Here is a 21,924-nt window from a genome sequence, read left to right as displayed (position 1 = left end):
TTCACCACGTCCATACTGGGCATGGGCGCTGTTCCTGAGAGCTTTTAATATCTTACCACTAATTGCCTGATCGCCAGGCTGTTCTTTAAGGCTGTTGGAGAAACACCAGTTCAGCAAAGCTCTCTTAAGAGCTTCTTCCAAAATGCATATCATCTATAATGCACGATTAAGTGTGCTTACACTAATCAGGAGAGTCCTTGCCATCCACTGGCACATTCTATTAATGTCACCTAATCCAGCTACTTTTTCCACCTCTCTGGTGCAGAACGGGAGGTTAACAAATGGTTTCCTGGCACCAGCACCTGCAGCAGTCCCAGACCCTCACTGTAAGGGAATGCACTGGGTGGGGAAGGGCTCGGGTCCCCCCATGGTCTCCGCTGATTTTAAATACAATTTCTAATGAATCTTTCTACAGGGGATGCAGTTGGGAAACTCCCCTGTGAAGCAGCAGCTCTTCCTGAAAACGAGGAGTACTGGGAAGAGAGGAGCAAAGCTGAAAACGGGATTTGGAGGAACACATTTGAATGGAAATACCATGGCTAGATTCCTCCCTTTGGGATCAGAATTGGGCACGCAGACATCCAGGTGCCCACGAGCCCTTTGCCCCCAGTTAGCAGATGCACACTCGGATCTGCCCCTTCGCAGCTGCTCAGGATCCGACCTTGCCCAGCACCATTTGCTCAGCCCTGCCATCATTGCCCCACCAATCAGACACCCAAATCTCTGTCACTTTATCCCCAACAGCCCCTTATATTTAGCAATAAAATCAGCACACCGGCTTCTCCAAAAGAAATGTCTTCTTTTTGCAATGTCCTGGCAGTATTTTCCCAGCTGTGCCTCTACCCAGTCCTAAAGGGTGTGCCTTTATCCTGGCTTTGGATTCTTTGAGAGCCGCACAAAAATGATGAATTAGAAGGGAACAAATTAAAAAGAAATCAGCTTATTTCTAAGGTGTCCAAAGGAAACCTGCCAGGGGTCTGAGTTATTTCTGAACAGCTGCGTGATCCCCCTCTCCCCAAAATATGTCTTCCCTCATTTTGTTGCCATCCCAAAATGACAGCGAGAGGCTGGGGTCCAACAGAGCACCTCGCAGGCGGACTCTTATCGGCTTTTGGAAGGAGAAGGGAAGGGATAAAAAAAGCAAAAGCAGAGCACAAAGGGGGGGCAGGGAGGGAAAAGACAGAAAAAAGGGGGAAAAAAGAAAAAAAAAAGGAGATCCAAGTTGAGCGCAAACATACTTGAGGTCAGCAGAGTGGGCAGCCATGAGGTTTCTGAGGCTCTTGTCAGCAAGAGGACAACCAGAAAGGCTGAAAGAGAAGAGATGGAATATCTGGATAAGCAAAAAAAAAAAAAAAAAAAAAGGAAAAAAAAGGAAAAAGAAAAAGGGCTGGGGCGTGGGGAGGGAGAGGGGCAACAGAAGGTGGGGAGGAAACAGAACCAAATTCGTCCACACGGTGAAAAAATATACTAAAAAATAAAGTTGTATTTAGAGTCTGAGCCATGGAAAAGAGGCGAACCCACCTGCGGTGAGAGGCATAGTTTCCCGTGATGTGTCCGCTGCCGTCACAGCCTGGGGTAGGGCAACTGGGCAACAACAACACCACAAGCGTAAGTGCTGGAAGGGAATGAATTCACCCGAAAACGCACGCACACAGTCAGTAAAACCCTCCTCGGGTTCTGTCCCTGCCATCGGCCCTGCTCGCGGGCAAATACCCCGGCTCTTCCCCTTCCACCTTCTTTTCACGCCTCTTTTATTTCCAAAAGATCACAAGGACCCTCCACAATTTTGAAAAAAAAAACGTGGCAAATGTGAAGAAAGCGATGTGTTGCCGTGTGCCAGCAGGGGGGCTGCGGGCAGGCGGAGGTGAGCAGCACCTCCACACCTCCATCGGTGCCGGGAGATGGCCCAAGGTCTGCACCCAGACACGGAGCTTCGAACAGACGCAGCCAGCTCCTGGATTAACTGCAGCTAATTTCTTACAGGCCTGGGGCCAGGAAGGAGGGAGGATGCTAAATAGGGAAAGGTGGCTGCGGGCTGGCTGTGACACCGGTTTTTTATTCCGGGGCTGTTTGCGTTGAGGAAATTTGTCTACCTTCATAATACAACTAAAGGGTTCCACCTCAAAAACTGCTATTCACATCACTGCTGGGTTTTGAAAAAGCCCTGATTGCTTTGCACAGGGCAGTTGGTGTGTGCTTTGCTCATTTAGGAAGCTGCTGCTGCTGCTCTGCCCCCCCCCAGACCTCTTCCCCGCCTGTCCACATGGCTCCCTCAGGTTCCTGCCGGCGCAGCCGATTAAAAAGCAGCTTGTATAGGGTCAGCAAAAAGAGGCTCGCCACACTTCCCTCTTTAGCATACGGGAAGGTCAGACGTGCGGGAAAAAGATCCGCAGGGTGGTCTGGGAGGGGAAACCTCAGCACCACGACCTCCAAACGGATCCCGAGGGGCATCGGGGCAGAGGCAGGTCCAGGCTGCAGCGCCTGAGTCCAGCTCTAAACCTTAACCTTTGGGGGGTCAGCATGGATAGAACAGATCTGGGTCTATTTTGCTCCCCGTCCAACACAGTGAATACACAGACGAGAGCTTAGTTAAGACCCCTCCGCAATGCAAAATGCAGCATGGCAGCAGTTCTGCCGCAGCCAGGGCTCACATTTGGTGGCCTTGCAGCTTCACGGTGATGGAGCTCCTTGCTCTGCATTAAGCAGAAGTCCTGCCTTCTCAATGAGACACCTTGAAGCTCAAAACCTCCATGAGAAGGTATATTTTAAAAGGTATTTCCTACAATTTTTGTCTGCTGCCAGCCTGGCTGCCCTGAGCACATGTTTTATATGCATCAGAGAAAGAGGCAAGAAGGCAGGACTCACGTGAGCAGCTCTTTCTTGATGTCCTTGGAGAGGAATTTAAGCTTGAAGTTGGTTAAAGTAACTTCCCCTGGGTATTTTCGTTCTTCAAAGTTTTCCTCCGACACTTCTTGCTCATCAGCTTCCGAGGAGGCAAACGAGTGGGCTGCTGGCTCTGACTGCAAGAGAACAGCCGGGAGAAGGGGATGCAGTGGTTGTAATGGTGCCAGGAGAAGTGGATGTAATGGTTCATCCCAGCTCAGAGCTCCTGCAGCTTTGGCAACACTGCTGAGCCCTGTAAGCACCTCGGTCCCCAAACCAAGCAGTCTGCAATTTCCCCCTTTTGTAGGAGAAATGTAGGGACCCGTGCTAACGGCACATAGAAATCATATCTTGGGGAACATCACCAGGAGCATTTCTTGTGCAAATGAAGGAAGGATTTACAGCAAAGCAAGCACAGCAGACCCAGAACAGAGCACACAGCGGGCTTTTCCTTTGCAAGAGCTCCTCAATGGAGCCAAGAGCACACGTTCACCCCAGGACAGCTCTGCCTCCTGCCCCACAGTCTGCAGTTGATGTCTGGTAACACCAACAAAAGCGGTAATACTTCTCTCCTAGGCCCAGAGAGCTAACTAGGAGTGCTGGGGATAAACAGGAGAACTGTGCAAGAAAATATGGCCTTCAAGCCGCCGTGAGGTGTTACCTAAGGTCCAGAGCTCACCTCTTCTGGCTCCTCTTCCCGCTGGCGGTTTGGTTTGGTGTAGTCGATGGGCCCATCCCATTCATCCTGGCGGGAGGTCTGGCTGGACTGGGGGGAGGTCATGGTGCTGCTCGTGGCACTGGTGCTGTTTTGGCGCTGGGACACGTCTGGGGACTTCACACTGGGACTGCTGCTGCAGCTGCTGCTGCTGGGAAAGGTGCTCTCCCGCTTGCGGTGCTTGTTCATACTCAAGTCCAGAGTCCCATTTTCATCCACCTCAATGTCCATGGACTGAAAAGGGGGAAATAAGCCCAACGTCAGCATCTGCCAGAAATTCCCTAAGGGGATCTTCTCTCCGTTTGTCATGGGGGAGGTTAGGGAACAGGTTATTCGTGTCCTGTCCTCTCTGCAGTCAGTCATCACAGAGCCACCGATCAGTTTGGGCTGGCAGGGCCCTTAAAGCACACACAGCTCCTGCCCCTGCCATGGGCATGACCTGAGAAGGTTCTAAAGGTTTTCAGAAACGTGCCGTGCAAGTGCACCCCTCCACTAAAAGCAGCATGGCATCTTGCATCAGTTGCCTGAACACAGACATCCAGTGCCATTTAAGATGTCTTGAGGCATCCAAGACATCTGCCCAAAGCTGGGAGTGTGGCACAGGACCTCTGGAAAACCCACGCTCCTCTGAAAAGCAGCTGGAGGTCAGCCTGGATGCAACTGGGAAACCTCGAATGGCACCAGACACTGGGCAGCGAGCAACTGGAACCAGCCCTGGGCATCTCCCTGGGAGAGTCTCACCTCCAATAGGTAAATCTGAACTACAATGCAGCTCCAGAACACACAAAAAGCCAAGATTACGTCCTCTAAATGCTACATCGCCCAAAGCACGTCGGGAGGGAGAGGGCGGCAAGCGATAAGCCTGCCATTTCTGTCTATTTAAAGCTCAAAACGAAAGGGAAGGATTAAAAAAAAAAAAAAAAAAAAAAAAAAGGTCTTTTTGCCTTCCAACACTTGCAGCTGGAAGCTCACCTTGCCGGGGGCCTCCTGCTGCTTGGTGCTGAGGTTCTCGGGCATTTCCCAGCAGCGGGTGGAGAGGTTGAGGATGGCGGTGGCGGCCATGTGCGCGGCCTCGGCGTCGTGGGAGTAGTCGAAGCCTGTGGAGGAAGATGAAGTGCTCTTCACGTAACTGCTGGAGGGGCTGTGGCTGGGGGAGGAGGCCTTTGGAAAAGGTTTGGCTGGAACAAAAAGAGAAGGAACAACACAAGGCTAAGGTATGACTGGCACGGGCAAGTCAGCCCGATGCAGCGCATCGGCAGCGCCAGCCCGCTGCTATTTCCAGCCCTGGATTGCCAGGGAGGTGCAATAGGAGCAATGCTGGCTGCTGCCGGGATCTTGTGCGATGGTTTCTTGGTGGGAAAAGTCAATTCATTAGCTGGCTCTGCCGTCAAGCCTCCCAGAACCCACTTTTCTTCATTAAAGCTAACCCTTGGTGGAAGGTGCCGAAGGAGAAAGCCCAGAGGAGCTTCCCGGCTCTTTTATTTTTTTTTCTCTCTCTGTTCCTAACTTAGCCACGGAGCTGACTTGCAGGGAGATTTCTTGCAGCACATTTGAACACTTACAAGTTAAAAAATTACATTTGTAGCAAACCCACGGCCATGAAATATGAGCTTCTGAGGATGACACTGGTGAAATATGGATTTTCCGACAGCTGACATATAATTTAAATACGTCTGAGTAACCAGATTTATTGCACAGCCACACATGGTCACTACTCCGCACTGGTACTGTATATCACAGCACATAGCAGTGCTGAAGGTGCTATGCTCTCTTCACACCCTATGAAATCAAAGTCAGGAGCTCCCAAGGTTAACCCACAATTCAACTGGCCCCAGTTTAAAAACTGGACCCACTTAGGAGGGCTCTGAAGTCAGCAGTTTCAGTGGGTGCAGACGGGATCATCTGATTTTGAACCACCACAGGATCGTGTTCGGAATCAATTAGCAAAATTTTCCCATTCTCATTTCATTTCCCTCTTCACGTTTTGAGGGAAAACTCAGGAGTCTCGCCCAGGGAAGACCCGTGAGGTTTGTCCTGCTGGTGACGGAGCAGCAGGACAACCTGGGCGGCTGTGGCCGCAGAGCAGAGCTACTTCACGATTGCCATCACAAACTGGAAATATAAGGCACTATAAAATGCTAATGTTCCCGAGGACTGCTTTCTTCCAGGCTGTGTGCGTATATAATGCACGTTGACATTAATGGGAGGGATGCACACACATGCAGGGGAGTATAAATCCCTCTGGATGAAGATCTCTTTAAAATAAGTTCTCAGTGAAAGGAACAGATTTCCCTGCTATGATTGGCAATCATATTCATCTTGTCGCTTTGATTAACTCATTGGAAGCTTGCCCAAATGGTTATTCTTGTGTATGGCTGCTTATTTTTGAGTCCGGTTTAATCCACATCTTTGCTGCGGAGTGCGGGTGTTTGCCAGCCCAACCTGACAACATCCAGGATCGTGAGATGCCAATTTCAATTTCACACCGTAGACTCAGCGATGCTTTTCCATTTCATAAGTATTTCTACCACTAATAGACTCGCAATCAGCAAATTAGTAAAATAAGTGATGAGAAAAAATAGAAAGGATTATCCTAGCGGGTTTGCTGGAATTATTTTTGTCAGTACAATTACCCTGAAAATTCTTTGCTAATATTGCAAATAACACAATCTATTCAGCAAGAGAATCACTTGTGCTGGGAAACAAATTACTTTTCCATCAGCCCTAACCCAGGATGACAGTGGCAGTTGTGCTCTCTGGCCTCCATCCAATTTCATTGTCTGATCCTTTACAGATTTAGTACTGTAATAAAGGCAGCTTCCATTGTAGTGCAACAACCAGGATGCTTTCAAGTACGAGCACTTTTTAGAGAGCAGCTGCATCAGGATTAAACAGGATTGTGGAAGTGGGATTAGCCAGACAGAAAGCCCTCTTGAGGCTGCTGACTTCTGCAAACTGGTCTCCTAAATCTTTACTATTTTTTTTTTCAGGAAGAAGTCTTCAGGAGCATGTTTGGTGTCAAAGAGAGGGGGGACGTTAAACGTTGGTCCCCCGGCACAGGGCTGGGGCAGGCTGGCTCCCTGCACAGCTCCTGAGAACCCATCCCAGAGGCTTTAATTTCGTTTTCACCATTTCATTTTCACCCACGCTGTCATCGCAGTGTTGTAACCAGTGCAAGAGCCTCGGTGCGGAGCAGAGGTGGGTGGCTGCGACAGGGAGCGGAGGATGGGAGGGGGTGATCGATAGGAGCAGCGCTGGAGAGCCCAGCGCAGCCGAGAAGACAAATGGGTGGAGTGGGTCATACGTAAGATGGAAGAGAGGAGAACTATAATCCATTTAGCTAGATGAGAAAAGACAGATCAATAGATATGAACTGCAAAGCAGTGGGGACCAACTGAGGACAACTGTGTAACTTATCCCACCTGGAGCCATCGCTCAGATTAATGCTCCCACCGCTCCAGGCAATTCTTCCCAAACCCGAAGCCCGAGGGCCTCTCCCCCAGGCCAAGCTCTCACGGCAGCCACGGGCCCCGTGTCCCTTTCCCCACGGCAGGGATGTGCTGCAGGACCCAGATCAGCCTCCCCATCCCGTCCCCGTTTCTCCTCCCACCCCGCAAGGCTCAGCCCCGGGACGCTCCCCGCACCCCGAAGCGATGCTCCCCAGGGCCTCACGGCACGCGAGGTGCTGAGACAGGCAGAGAATGCAAAACCCAGCCCTTCCCTGCGCCCAACTTACATTTAAAGGCTTTAGGTGAGGTTTCGCTAGTCTGAATCTTTGGGGCAAGCATGCGTTTGCCAAAAACCTGAGCATCAAAACTTGCATAATCGAAGGTGACCTTGGAGTACTTCTCCAGCTCCTTGGCCAGGTTGGCCCGGGGGGTGGCTGGGACCATGTTGGGCCGGTAGCTTCCGTACTGAGGGATCTCCAGTTGCTTCACAAAGCACATAGGCCTGAGGACGAAACAACGAGCACCGGTGATTTCTCTTTTCCTCGGTGTGACCGAGGTGGCACCAGCGGCTGGGGTAGTGCGGGGGGACGACATGGTGGGGACATCCCCAGGGGCTGCAGGGGAAGAGTTGGCGGTGACAGCCCTTTTCTGTCCCTCAGCAAGTCTGCACCTGGTTTGGGTCCATTAAATTCATTTTTCTTTTTTTTTTTCTTTCTTTTTTTTTGTTTTTGTTTTTCATTTTTAATTTCTTTTTAAACCAAAAGCTGAGGAGTCATCCAAAATACCCCCGCAGGCTGCTCTGACATGGCAGCATGTTTCCAACAGCAGTGAGTAAACACCCAGGTGCCGCTCACCCGTGGGAGCTGAGCCAAAGGACAGCACATGAAGGCATCAGGACCCCAATCCAGCTCTCAGCCCCTCTGCAGCCTGGCCGCAAAGGGGAGCTTGACGCACAGCCGAGCTGAGCGCGCCTCTCCCCTGCCTGCAGAGTCCCTCCTAAAGCCCCGCTTCTGCCGGGCTGCCTATCATGAATCAATTTGTCTTGCATATAAATTGTATATAAATGGCCCATTGTTATTCTCCTTCCCGTGACCTCTTTCCACCAGTGAGTCCTCGGAGCGGGAGCTCCTTGGAGCATGGAGCGTCCTCGTGATGTGCTCAGAGCACGCTGCGCCCATCGCAGGCTCCGCTGCAAATAAATAAGTAATCGCCCCGAATGGCCTTCCTTTGCAAAGCACCGAGCTCTCAGCGCCGGTGCACCGGGGTGCTCAGCAGTCCTGGGGAGCAAATAAATAAATTAATCCGACTTCGATGCCTTGGTGGGAGCGCTGCTCAGCGCAGCATGGAAAGGGCTCGTGCTGCAGTTCCTATCCTCCTGCTCTCATTGTGAAATAACTAACCATATTACAATCCATCTGTAGCCTCATGAATCACGTCGGCTACGGAAGCCAGCATCTATCAGGGACATCCTTGCTGTGAGACAGCCCTTTCTCCCGGGAAGACAGAGATGGGTGAAATTACAAAATAAATGCGGGCGGTTTGGCAATGAGTGGCAGGTTCCTCTCCTCTGACCCGTGCGGGCTAAGGAAGAAAAGTGGGAGGACTTGTGTGAAACTGTGATCGAGTGATTTATATGTAGCCGAAATCTCCTCCTCCCCCTCCCTGGGCCCACCCTACTTATAATGCTAATATAATAGCCATAATTCTCTGGCAGTTTGCATTGCAGCGCTATCGGCACAAATGCCTTCTGCTGCGCTGCTAAAACCCTTTGGCCTGTAGCCTCAGCATTAATTGATGCTACAGAAGCAATTCATTGTCCTCAATGCCCTCCCTGGGATCATCAATTAAATATCTCCCCACCTTGGCGAGACCTATGATCATAATAACAGGACTCAGCAGTATCAGGATACAGCTGGAGCGAGCCGGCTCCCGCTGTGGGCGCGGGTCCCCGGTGCTGGCTTCCCACGCCACGTACCTGAGTATCCGGTCAGAATTGGAGCTGGTCTTCGAAGGGTCACCAGACTGGGTTTGTTGCTTTTCATGTGATTTGGCTAATTTTTCAGCAGCAGCAATGGGGCACCCAGATAAACTGTGTGAGTTAAAAAGAAAAAAGGGAGAGGGAAGGAAACAGAGCATGAGGGATGCACACGGAAATCCTCTCTCATTTCAGAGACCCAGAGCTGCACTGAGCCCTTGAGAAAAATGTTTGCATTTAAGGTTTTTCTGGTTAGCATTATCCCAGTGTACTGCTAGTCTTGCCAAGCAGCAGAGCTGCCAGATCTCTCTGGGGCAAGCCCCAGAGCATCGCCAGTGCCGGGGATGGAGGAGGGAGGCAGCTGCCCAGGGCTGAGCACAGCAGAGGCCAGGCTGGTTTCTTCGGGAAGTTTTAGCAGTTAAATGGCATTTTTGATTTGTGTTTATTTGTCTCTTTTGAGGCTGTTTGAAGGGAGCCTTCTGAGGGGTGCTGGCTGGGAAACATTTGCACTTCTGATGTGCACAGCTGCCAGCACACGGTGCCTGGGGTCGGTCGGGGGCTACGAGGGCTTTTGCTTGCGCTCACCCTTTGCATGAGCTTGGCTGTGCCTCTTCGGGACCAGCTTGGCTCTAGCAGCGATTGCTCAGGGAAGGTAGAAACGCCTTACAAGCAGTGTAAGGGGTTTACAGCCCCAAACCATCTCAGGTGCCCCCATCCCCGGAGAATCCACCACCAAGGGACCCCCGCCAGGCTCAGGGCTGGGGCTGGCAGAGCAAAACACCCCGCTGGAAGCCCTCTCCATAACCCCCTGGGAGCAGCCCCTCACCTCAATCTCCCTGCGATCTCGCTGCTTGCAGCAAACCATGTTTCTCAATTAACCCAGGAGATTTCCCTAATTTTCCTCTAGCAATTACAGCTACAGGGAGGCATCACCAGGGTGGCTGCCCCCGTGGTCCCCAGCCACGTCTGGATGGGTGACAGTAAACTCTCACCTCGTGCCTACCAGCACGGTAATGCTCGCAGAGCCGGCACTCTGTGCTAATGAAGCGTGGGCACAGTGAATAAATCACAAACTGGTGAGCAGATCCCTGTAGCACCGGCTAGTCTGGCTTTTGGGATGGTTTCTAGCTTGAACAGCACCATCCCCTCTGCTTGCAGCCTTCCCATTTGTAAAAGTTCTGTGGTTTGACTGAAGCCAGAGCACGGGGTAAAATTACTGATCCCAAAGCACCGGCCTGTCCCCTCCTGGCTACACCTGGGCTGAGGGCATAGAGCAGCGGGGCCTAAACTCCCAGCTCACCTGTCCTGTGGACTAATTTCAGCCCGAGTATTGTGTCAATTCCTAAAAATCCTGCAAAGTGCCACACAAGCAAACATCACCAGGCACCCTCTGCTCCCCTGGCTCCATGTGTCTCCTCCTTGAGCCCCCATCCCGGGACATCCACCTTTGAGCCTGGAAGCATTGCTCTGCCCTACTGCCCAGCCAGAAATCCCTGCCCCATCCGTGCTTTCCCGTATTATTCTTCGTCTTAGGATCACCCCTTCCTTGCCCATCCTGCTTGGAGCATCTCCCAGCACGAGGGCTGTAGCTCCAGGACAAAACCTGTGCCCCTGGGGCCGGCTGCAGGGCAGAAGAAGCGGAAGGCAGTACCTCCTGTGCGTGTTGCGGTTGCTGTTGACGTGACCCTGTCCTGTGCAGCCTGGCGTGGGGCATTTCAACACGTTCTCGTGCATCGCCAAGACTTCGGAGCGAGAAGGGGAAGGGGAGAAGGGAAGGGAGGCAAAAACAACTCGATAAAAATCAGAGAAAAAAAAAAAGACAAAATCATCAAGACTTGTACACTGGCTTCCTAGAAATCAAGGAATGTGAAATGCTGTAATTAGAATTTTTCTGCGTGGAGAAAAAAAAAAAAAAAAGATTTTCAAAGCAGAACCGCTCAGGTCAGAGCATCCCTGCGCACAGCCTGGGCTTTGTCCCTGTTTACTGATTGCAGTCCAGTTTCCCCAACCAGCCCCTCCTGCCTTCCATCATTTTGGAGCCAGGCCTCCCCATTTCAGGTAGTTTTAAGTGATTGAAGTTGTATCTCTGCTTTTATCCTGAGGACTAGTCTTTGTTTGATTTTTTTTTTTTTTAAGTTTTAATCGTCAGGATTATTGCTTCCTGCAGTGCTGACCTTAAAAGTAAAGAAAATAATTTGATTTGCAAGCCTTTCTGAAGCACACAGCTTGTGTTATTTATTTATTAATATTTTTCCTTGCATTTGAACTTGTGCGGAGATAGCTGTACTTCCTCCTTGTTTCCTGCAAGTCTGTCTTTATAGCAGGTCTGCAACCTTTGAAATTACTGATAAAGAAGTGTGGTGGTTTTATTTTTTGGTCTATTATGCCATTATCGTAAACATACAACATTGATTTTTATGTATATGCACAAGGAAAGCTATTTAGGATGCTGGTAGAGAGGTAGAAATAAACTCTCTCTACGTATATGTGTATAAAAATCTGTTATGATGCTGATAAATATTTCCTGGAGAAGAGATGAATCTCAGTGTAGTGCTTCATGAATTTTACAGCGATGAGAGCATAGGAGGATACTCAGCTGCCTTATACAACCTGAGCACCTCCTCTCCTTTGCCGGATGGCAACCCCCTCATCACAGCTGGACATCAGGAGAGAACACTTTCTCTTCCTTCCAAATATGATATCCCAAATAGAGAAAAATACAAGAAATTCGGTGTAAAGGTGGGAACTGCTCAACACGTCTCTGGAGGTGGGCAGTCATTTTCAAAGCACCTTTGATTTTCAGAGAAGGGACCTCGTCCTCCACAGGATGGTGCTAAAATCTTTAAGAAGGGTCTGACTTTCTTCTAATCTCCTTAGCATTTCCCATGAAGAGCAGTACCACCTTGGTGGACAGAAGCGTCCTGGATTGAGTTGGAAAAGCACCACACCACACCAGAGACACCGTCATACCTCAGGGGTTAACATCAGACTTCTGCTAGGGACTCAGTCACAAAATTCACACCATTTGGGACCCCTTGGAGTGCCCATTACCCTTGAGATGACTCTACCCATCAGACGTAAAAGTCCCTCTAGGAAATAAGGCTCCGGAAAAATTTAAGCAACCTGTGCTATCCTGCTGGGCACCCGAGCATGTACTCACTCTCAGGGGGGATCCTGTCTTTGTGCGGACAACCAGAGAGGCTGCGATGGTGAGGGTAGAGTCCCGTGACGTGGCCAGTCCCATCGCAGCCAGGCGTCGGACATTTGATTTCTCTCTTCTCGGGTCTCGAGGGATCTAGGGGTTGTGGGAGGCAGGTTAGCGGATTTGGAGGGGAAGAGGTGTAAAGGTGTGGAACATTTCATTGCAAAATTGCCCCGGATGCCTCCTGCCACTCCTCCAGTTAATGAGGGAGAAACCTTTGGGTTTGGAGATTTTTTTATGAAAGTGGAGCTGTAGCACTGGAAACAAATTGGCAGCACAGAGCTGCTCTCTAGGCCGAGCAGGCGGCCCAGCAGCAGTGCTCGCAGTGCACACTGAACACCCCTTGCCTGGCCATGCCCAACGCCTGCCCTTGCTCCAAAACCCATCTGGCTTTGAAACCGGCCCTCCAGCCCAGGCTGAGATTTGCAAGGCCAACAGAGCTCTTTAACCCAGTAACTCCCCTGCTGAGACCCGGAGACCACCATCATTTTATGCATTCACTGCTTAACTCTAGGATGTCCCCATTTCTCTGGGCATGGATTTGTAGCTAAATTCCCACTGCGGGACATGAACCCACCCCAGCAGCCCACTTTTCCTGGAGCGGAGAAGCTCTGTCCCTGGGGGTGGGAAGGGAGGAGACCCACGGAGGCTAACCCCCATACCCCACCTTTGCCATAGTAGCTCTTTCGGATGCTGTCCAGTGGTTTGCTCTGTTTCTCGTCCACCTGGAAGTGCTTTACGTGCTCTCCCGGCAGCCGGCTGGGTTCCCTCACGATTTTCACCTGCTCGGCCTTCAGCGCGATGGCTTGCTCCAGCAGCCCCAGGTTCCCCCTCGTCATCATGTCGTACATCTCCGACTCGTCGGTCACGGCTGACTTCTGGGAGCGGGCGTCATCGTCCTTGTCGTCGTCCGAGCGGACCTCCACGATGACCGAGTATTCGGGCTTCGGGCTGAACTGCCCTTCACAGTGGCTTTTCTGGGCGTCCTGAGAAGTGTGAGGAGCTTCTTCACAGATCACTTCGGGAGCCATCTCTTCCTCCTCCTCCTCCTCCTCTTCCTCCTCCTCCTCCTCTTCCTCTTCTTCCTCCTCCTCCTCCTCCTCATCTTCATCCTCCTCCTCCTCCTCCTCCTCCTCCTCCTCTCCTTCAGCCTGCATGGCCTTGGGCAGTTTGCAGGCCTCCTCGCAGCTGGCGTCGTCCCGGTGCTCTGGACCCAACTCGCTGCTGCTGCGTTCACTGGTGACCTCGATGACTTCCTCCGCGTCCTCCGTCTGGATGATGATCTCCTTGTCGCACTCCTCCACCATCTCCTCTCCCGCGTCCTCGTGGACCAGGTGCACAACGTTGGATGGCGGCTTGGAGACCTGCAGCTCTGCTTTGGGCAGCTGCCCTTCGATGGCGAGGGTTTCCTCCGCTATTTGGCCTAGGTTTAGGAGAGAGTTGGCGATTATTTCTTGATAGCTGCTATAGTTGGCCTTGCTGGGCCCAGATGTGCTTGTTGCTGGTTTTTGTCCGTAATGGGTTGATTTTGCTGGGCTTCTCTCTGAGAAGAGGGGGGGGAGGGGGAGAGGGAGTGGGAAAAGGAAAAGGGGAAGGAAAAAAGGGAAAGGAAGAGGAAAAAAGAGGGAAAAAAAAGAAAGAAGAAAAAGAAGATGGAAAAAAAGGGGGGGAAGGAGAAAAAAGAAGGAAAAATAAGAGAGGAAAAAAAGGAGAGGAAGAAAAAAGGAGAGAAAAAAAGGGAGGGAAAAAAGGAAAATAAAGTAATGATATAAGCTTGTAAACATCTCTTTGTCTTCCTTAAGCTTAATTGAAACCAGAGCCTTGCTGTTATACCCCTGGAGCAGCCTAATTTATTGCACTCGGGGACAGCAGATAGAAAGGGGATTTCCTCACGAAAGCTTTCGCGGTGCTCAGATGCACACTGCTCCCTGGCCCCCTACCATCAGCAGCCAGCTGGCCCCGTGCTCCCCCTGCTCCCAAAACCAGGGGCTCTGCACCAGGCGGTGCCAGGACCCTGGACAGACACCCAGCCCATCCGCCTGTCACCTTGGAAAGAGGGCGGATGGCCAGATCCCGCACCAGGGAGGCGATGGAGGAGCCCGGGCTGCCACCCTCGCCACCACGCACAGCTCCTTTGTGCTTCCCAGGGGTCTTTCCCCAGGGAGCATCCCTGATGGAGCAGCTCTCACTTTGAAGACTCCAGAGACAATCTGCTTGTAACCCATCACTGCTTAACCAGAGCTCTGCTGCCCTGCTTCCACCAAACACAATAATTGCGGAACGCGCGATTCAGAGGAGCTATAACTCCTGGTTATTAACACTCACTGCCCTTTATTCATCTCCACAACGCAGCTCGGCAATCAATAATGACAAAGCACCTTCTGCTGGCTCGGGGCTGCGGGTCTCCTCCTGCTCCACCGCCTCCGCCTCGTCCTCCTCCAGCGTCCCCTCCGACTCATCGGAGCCAGACTCCTTCGCCTCGGCCTCCTCGCTGCCGTCGCTGTCGACGTTGTAGCCTTCGTCCAAGGCCAGCTTGAGCGGGTGGGATTTTCGCTTCGACACCAGGTGTTCGGCCTCCGCATCCTGAAGTTTCCTCTTCTTTGCTAGAGGGCAGCTCTGTAGGCTGCGGGTGGGAGCAAGGAGGCATTGCCCGGTGAGAAGGCACGTCTACGGCATCTCACCCAGGCAGGCAAAGGCAAGTGGGATAAATACACAAATACTAAAAAATAACACATATAGTACACCCCAGCTTTTCAGCATTTTTTGATTTTTTTTTTTGGCCAGATCTGCTCTCAGATCTTGACTTTGTGCATCTCCTGATATTGGCTTTATGCAGAAGTCAGCACAAGCTTGCCCAACTCATGCTACCAGTCTGCCCATGGACAGTTGGTGTCCAGGGAGCAGCAGGACCAATGGTTGCCAGCACCACTGCTGGTGCTGGCCACCAGTGCCACCATGAAACCAGGCAGGGGACACAGAACCAGCCTCTGGAGCTCATCCACCAACCGCTGTAACTAAATTTATCTGAAAACCACTGGTTACTGCTCGCATGGCTCCCAAGGCAGCCAGCGGGCTCTCGTTCCTCTCCATGTCCATAAAGGCACGGAGCAGACCGCAATCTGTTCCTGCTGACAGCTCCCACTGACACCAGGCACCCGAGCCAGGCACTGCTGTCTTGGTTTGGGGTCGGTGTGAAGGCAGCTGTCAGCCTGGTGAAAGACCCCACGGACCGATGGAGAGAGAGCAAGAGATGGATTTGGGGTGTTTGGCTCCTGCTCTGAACCATCCTCCAAGGAACCAGCTTCTCCAGGGAACATCTGTCTCTGGGTTTCCTGCTTGCGTGTTTCCATCCCCATTACCTCCGGCCCAGCCTTACCTTCTGTGCCTCGCATACTTCCCACGGATGTGTCCTGAGCCGTTACAGCCTGGGGTAGGACAGCTGGAGAAGGAAACAAGCAACCGTCAAGAACAGCAATAGGACCCGGAGAATTCTTTTTTAATTAGAAGAGTATAAACTATGGTCAGTTAAACAGGTTCGGTGCACAAAGAACAAAATAACCGCAAAATGGAAGATAATTTCCCTCAAATGCTTCAGCTTGTCCCTTTGAATTCCAAGTGAGGAGGGCAGGAGAGCAGCTTTGCAGTTTGCTAAAAATTAATGAAATGACTCACCCCATTTAATTAGATGAACGGTTCATTATAGTTTTATGAGTATGTTTAATTAAAGATTTGCATGTGTAAGAGCAAGCTTTTAAAAACCAGACAACTACTACACTCTGCCTCCCCCCATCCCCACTCTTCAGCTTTCTTTTTCGCTGGTGCTGGAGGAAAACATGGGTTTCCACTTACGTGATGGCGTATTGGGGAACTGGGGCTCCTGGCACCAAGAAATAGGAGCCCTGATGAAAAGAGCAGGCAGGGAACGGGGTGAGGATGTCCAGCTTTTAGCCAGAGCACAGTGGGTGAAAGTCACCTGGAGGCGAATCCTCCAGAGCACCTCGGAGGCTTGCTTTTGGGGCAACGGAAGGTATTTAGGTGACAAAAATCCCAGATCCCTGCACTTGCTCCTGCTGCCCTGCAGAAGAGGACTCATTAAAGACTTCCCAGGAGCTCTGGGCAGCGCTCACAGATGCTGCTGCCCTTGCCAGGGGCTGCAGCCACACCGTCTGCGTGCTGCATCCCTCGGCACGGGGCCGCACGCTTCCCCTGCAGGGGTAATTAATCCCAGCTCCGAGAGCAAGAAGGGCTCCAGATAAAAAGCATTAAAGCAAACATTTTCTGGCAAAACCAGATTACGGCATTGATTATAGGATGCCCAAGTGACTCGCCTGACGTCTGAGGGATTCTGGAGTCGTGTAGGATTAATAACCTCATTTAGCACCGTATCACCCTCGGCCCGGGAAGTTGGAAGCGCTAATGAAATCTCCTGATGACAGTGCAAAGGGAGAAGGCATTGCCAGCCCAGAGGGGATCCGGCCAGCCTTTTAGTCTTGGAGTAAAAACACGGGATGATATTAAATAGCAGCAAGTGCCAAGTCAGGCTTTAGGGATGCAGAGTTTCTGCTCTCAGCAGAGAGCCCAGCCCCTGCAAAAAGCTCGGGAGAAGGTGAATGGGAGCACACCGGTGGGCTCTTAATGGCTTAGCTCCCCACAACACCATGCACAAGCTGGACTGCTGCATTCAGATAAAAGAATTAAACCCCAAAACAGGACAGGAATGGGTTGCTGAATTGTCAGGGCAGTAGGAATGCTTCCTTTGGGTAGGAACCCTTTCTGGAGGATTTGGAAACAGCCCCACCACCCCTGGGGTCCTGCCACCAACACACCCATCCCTAGCAAAGCGCTCAGGACCATCTATAAAAGCATCTCATCCCGCTAACGTGCATGATCAGGGGCTGTCCCCTTCGCTGCTCCCTCTGCTGCTGATCTTCAAGTCTACTTAATTTTAATTGTCCTCAGTCACGACTGAGGCTGCTCTGTGCCGAGCAGCCCCAGACACACGTTAAGTGAGCGCAGGCAGAAGACAGAGCGGTGTTTATGGTGCCAGTGACTCGCCTGAAAAAGGCTTCATTCAGCAGGAAACAAAAGCAGCTCTGATGAAGATGTTACAGGCTTTTATAAGCTTTCCTGAATCAATTAAAGCTCGTTCCCCCCACCTCATTTTTAATGTGGTGAAATGAAGCCTGCAGTAAATAATAAAAGAGAACAAGCCAAGCGGCTCAGCATCGGGGTTTCCCAAAGCAGGTGGCGATTTGGGATGTCTCCGGTGCGTGGATTTAAACCCTTACAAAGCCCCCAAAGCAGAGGTGATGCTCACCACACTCCGGGCCAGGCTTTGCCATCCCCACACCTCTGTCCCCGCTCTCCTCCAGGGGGTTTCACGCATTTTGGCTGGGGTCCCAGAAGCAGAAAGGGCCTCTGGGGCCTGCGAAAGCCGCGCTCCTTCCCTGCCACAGCCACTGCCGGACCTGCTCCCCTCTCCCCGGAGCCTTCATCTGCTTGACAAAAGGGCCGCTTATTGTCATGCAGACGTTGCCCTGCTTCCAATTAGTCGATTAATCGTCCAGTTAATCAGGCAATTAGGTGACAGCTGCAGAGATGGCTTTGTGGAGCGCTCCGTCCTGCCCCTTATATATGTCACCTGCTCCAATTACCACCTCCACTCAAGTGTTCAGCAATAAAAGTTGGAGAAGTGGCGTGCCTGCCGCTCGCTCCTCCATCTCTCCAGAGCCATCGGGGAGCGGAGGAGCAGAAATGCGCTGAGATTGGGTTGGTTAAGGTCCAATTACTCTTTGACATGCACGGCTTTCTATCGGAGAGGCAGCCCCTGCTATTAGTGCCTGTCCAGGTTAAAGACTCCTACCTCTTGCATAAGCCCTTGCGCAAGGTTTAAAGGCAGCTTAGAGGTGGGGGAGGCTGTTATTTATAATGAGAAGCTCTGTAGGGCTGCGAAGGCTCGCTCCGGCTCTTTGGGCGGCTGCTGCTCGCATGCCAGCGCTGCTAAATGAGTGACAACGAGACCTCGGTAGCTTGACAGGGGACGCAGGGCTAGAGGAGGAGCATCTGGCACGAGGAGTGATGTGACATGGCTTTGTTTGGGGGCAAGGGGAGGATGTGACCTACGCGGAAAAGAAATCCTGCTCAGTTGCAAGATCATCAAAGACAACAACCTCCATAAAACAGGGGCATCAGGCATTGCTGGGGTTTACACTGGGCAGGACAGAGGTTCTTTGGTCCAATATAAGCCAACCAGCAAGATCTCCACCCTGTAAGTCCCACACATTTGCTCCCTGGTCCCCAGATGGGCCAGCAGCAGTGAGGTTTCACCCAAGCCAGCCCCAGCCTGGGGTCTCCATCCCTCCCACCACCACCGAGCAGGAGGAGCAGGGTCCTTACCTCACCTCCTGGCCGATGAGCTCCGTGGGCACTGGCCGAAGGGGCAGGAGGCAGCAATGGAAACAAAGACACGGTCAAAAACACATTAAGGGTCTGAGTCCCCACGGGGCACCTCCCCTCCCTGGGCGATGCTCTCCTACAGCTGCTCCATTCCTACTGCCCCCAGAGGCATCCCACTTGGGAAAGAAAGGACAACCCACTTTTTCAATGTTTGCTGCGTGCCATCATACACTTGCCTTGGAAATCCTCATGTGTGTTCTTAGCTTTAAGCCCGTAAATGCACGTTCGCAGCATCAGGGAGTACCTCCATCTCAAAATGACAACTTTAGAGTCAGCAGAGCTATACTGATTTATATGCATAAGATTCAAACACTTATAAGTAAGGACTGAGCTTTCTTATGCCTTCCTCTCTGTGTTTGCCTTTAAAACAAGTCCCTTAATTACTTATTGCACAGTTCGCTACTGGTTTGCCGCAATGGCCATGTTTACCTCTGTAACATCAACAGGCACGTTTTTTTCTCCTTCCTTTGTCCCACTGGACTACGTAAGAGCCCTGCCTATGCTCAGACACTTGGCTTTTAGGGTGAACAATAGTTTGTGGGAGGACGGGGATTATTCCCCACTCGTGATTAAGAGGGCATCCCACTGCTTACAGTAACAACATACACCAACATCGCATCATTGCTGAAAACCTCCCATTCAGCAAGGAATCCAAATAATCGGAAGGGAAAAAAAAATACAACACAAGCTAAATTCGTCCAAGCTAAAAACCATAACACATTTGCTCAATTTGTTTGAGCTAATTGGGTTTCCTGGGATCCAGCTCCCCGTGGGATGACTCACAAGCTTCAACAAACTGGAGGCAGTGGCAAATCCCACGGTGTATTCGATAAATTACCTTTTCACATCTAGAAACCCAGATTCAAGTGTGGCGAAGGCAGGGTGTGAGAAAATAAATAGAATTGGGCCGCTCTCATTAGCAACCTGAGCGAGCACTTTTACGGACGTGCAGCAAGATAATAAAACCCACATAATCCAGCTTGATTCAGCACAATTGGCAGCATCTGGTTTTTCCTTTGGTTTTAAAAACGATGCTGAAAAATGCAAGGAGGAAGGCAGGCCAGCACAAAGTGAGGTGGGCCAGCACAACCGCATGCGGGAATCTGCAACCCCTATAGCCCTTGCTATTCATGTCAGCAAGCCCCATTCATCCATCGCTGCCAGCCACCTTCGCAATTAATCAAATCTATGTCCACAAGAAGGAATAAATACTGCGAGGATGCCCTGCACCCATCACACGAGGTGATGCACCGTGCTCTGCACCAGACTGCCTCTCCTCCTCCCGGAGAGAAAGCACGTGAAGAGTGAACTGAGCGATTTTTTAAAGGTGAAAAATAAATATCAATCAAGCTTTGCATTAACAAGTCACTTGTCCTCGTGTCCCTGCCGGGAGACAGCCCTGTTTGCTTCTGCAGCATGCACCACTTCTGCCAGGCGCTCTCAGATGTACAACTTCAAAGCCACTAGCAGAGTGTGCATGATGAAAGCCCCGGGAGCTGATCTGAAGCTACAGCGATTGCGATCCCCATCAAGCAAAGCATGCAAAGGGCTTTTTCTTTTTTTTTTTTTCTTTTTTTCTTTTTTTTTCCTTGGGCATCAGGGATGAGGGAAGCAGGGAGGGAGGGTTAAATATTACGAGGCACTGTAAAGGTTTGTAGTTGGGAGCTTTCCAGGCTCGTGGACAAATCTCAGTGGGGCTGGAGGGGAGGCGGTGAGTGTAATTTAAAGAGCCACCAGCCTGGACCTGACAAATCAAAGCCCTTTTGGAACAAGCGAAGTGCAGGGAGCTCGGGTACCACCTCCACGCACAGCAGGATGATCAGCTGCTCACCTCTGATAGACTTCGATCGCGTGCGTGCTCTCTTATCGTCATTTTCTAAACTCATCTGGGATGGAAAGAGAAGGTATTGGTTAAAAGACAACGTGAAAACTATCATTAAAGGCAATTCTCACACACGGCTGTTGCTCTGGGTAAACACCTGAGACAGACAATTCTTGCATTGCTTTTATCATTCAACCCGAAGTTATTCATTTGAAAGGCAGAAGGCACAATCTTCTTTTAGATTCCCAGATTTAGCAACCTTGTGTTAATTTCCCCATCCCAGGCCACAGCACGGACTCCCTGCTGGGGGTGCCACGGAGGGCCAAACACGCAGGTGGAACCGCACTGATGGAGGCAGACAGCGTCCCTTGCTAAGGCCAGACCAAATTTCCCTGTATTTACACCAAACCAGGTGATTCAGAACTACTGGGAGCAACTCAGGGAGCAGCCAGCACATTTCAGTCTTCAGAAATCTCTGAATATTCGGTCAAGCTGATCTTGTGCCCGGGAAGGGCAACTTCTCATGTAGTGCTCTAAAGAGCAACCTCTCCGCTGTGCTCAGATTTGACACAGAGGGTGCATCTAAATAACCTCTGCAACATGGACATCAAACGGGAGGGTCTGCGGGGAATATGGGCATGAATAAGTAACGCCATGGACTTCAAAGCACTCGCTATTAATTAAACATCACAGCGTGCCACAAGGTAGCGGAGGGCTGAATGCAGCAGCGCGTGGCTGCAGCGCAGTCTCCATGCCCATGCCGTGGCGTAGGTGGGAGCTTTGAGATCAGCCCTGGCTGAAGTGGCAGCGAAAGCAGGGGATGCCCAGGTGAGGGGAGAAGGATAACAGAAGTGGTACTGCACTGAACTTGTCAGGGAAGCTGCTGAAGGGGCCCGAGAGCCGATTTCTCCTCCTGCCCTTGTCCTGCCCTAAGGCGATTGTAGCTGCTCTGATGTGGACAGCCCAAATCTCTTCTTGCAGCCCCACAGCAGGGATGAAAATCCCAATGTCACAGAATCTGAGTCACCGGGTGCGTTCGGCAGCAAATACCAATGGGGTATGGAGGATCAGGGAGTGAACAGGGAGGTGAATGGGGTCCGAGTAGACTGGGGAGATGATTTAGGTTTTATTGTAGAGCATTACGCTCCAGGACATTTCCCGCTGGGAAAGAGAGAAAAGGGGAAAAAAAGGATTTCTGAGTGCAATTTGATGCAATAAAAACAAATTCTCTTTGACATGTACTCTTTGGAGCATCCTCTACAGGTCCCATATGGATGAGACCAGCTCCTGTGCTACCCCCAGATGAGGAGACAAAAGAAAACGCTGTGGTACCCCAAGGGAGGTGGGATGGGACAGGACACACATGGGAGCTGCTCCGCTTCTGGTGGGGACAATGCACACACAGTGGGTGCCTCCAGACCC

General features: G+C 51.3%; 1 protein-coding gene across 2 annotated transcripts in view; it reads right to left on the bottom strand.

The window, feature by feature from the left end:
- The window catches only part of MYT1 (myelin transcription factor 1), a 63,601-nt gene that overhangs the window by 14,718 nt on the left and 26,959 nt on the right, over window positions 1–21,924 (bottom strand). For both annotated transcript variants that reach the window (XM_083801139.1, XM_083801140.1), the window contains exons 3-16: window positions 20,512–20,566; window positions 18,621–18,651; window positions 15,601–15,663; window positions 14,603–14,847; window positions 12,892–13,767; window positions 12,183–12,317; window positions 10,674–10,764; window positions 9,023–9,136; window positions 7,335–7,549; window positions 4,571–4,776; window positions 3,563–3,832; window positions 2,866–3,020; window positions 1,522–1,584; window positions 1,239–1,307 (exon numbers count right to left, since the gene is read on the bottom strand). In XM_083801139.1, the coding sequence (XP_083657265.1) occupies window positions 1,239–1,307; window positions 1,522–1,584; window positions 2,866–3,020; window positions 3,563–3,832; window positions 4,571–4,776; window positions 7,335–7,549; window positions 9,023–9,136; window positions 10,674–10,764; window positions 12,183–12,317; window positions 12,892–13,767; window positions 14,603–14,847; window positions 15,601–15,663; window positions 18,621–18,651; window positions 20,512–20,566 (2,588 nt within the window). The remainder of the gene's footprint in view (window positions 1–1,238; window positions 1,308–1,521; window positions 1,585–2,865; window positions 3,021–3,562; window positions 3,833–4,570; window positions 4,777–7,334; window positions 7,550–9,022; window positions 9,137–10,673; window positions 10,765–12,182; window positions 12,318–12,891; window positions 13,768–14,602; window positions 14,848–15,600; window positions 15,664–18,620; window positions 18,652–20,511; window positions 20,567–21,924) is intronic.

This window comes from Anser anser (assembly GCF_964211835.1).
Source record: "Anser anser genome assembly, chromosome: 16".
Classification (NCBI taxonomy): domain Eukaryota; kingdom Metazoa; phylum Chordata; class Aves; order Anseriformes; family Anatidae; genus Anser; species Anser anser.
Note: the sequence above shows the minus strand (reverse complement) of the source record. Positions and strands in the feature narration are given on the sequence as shown.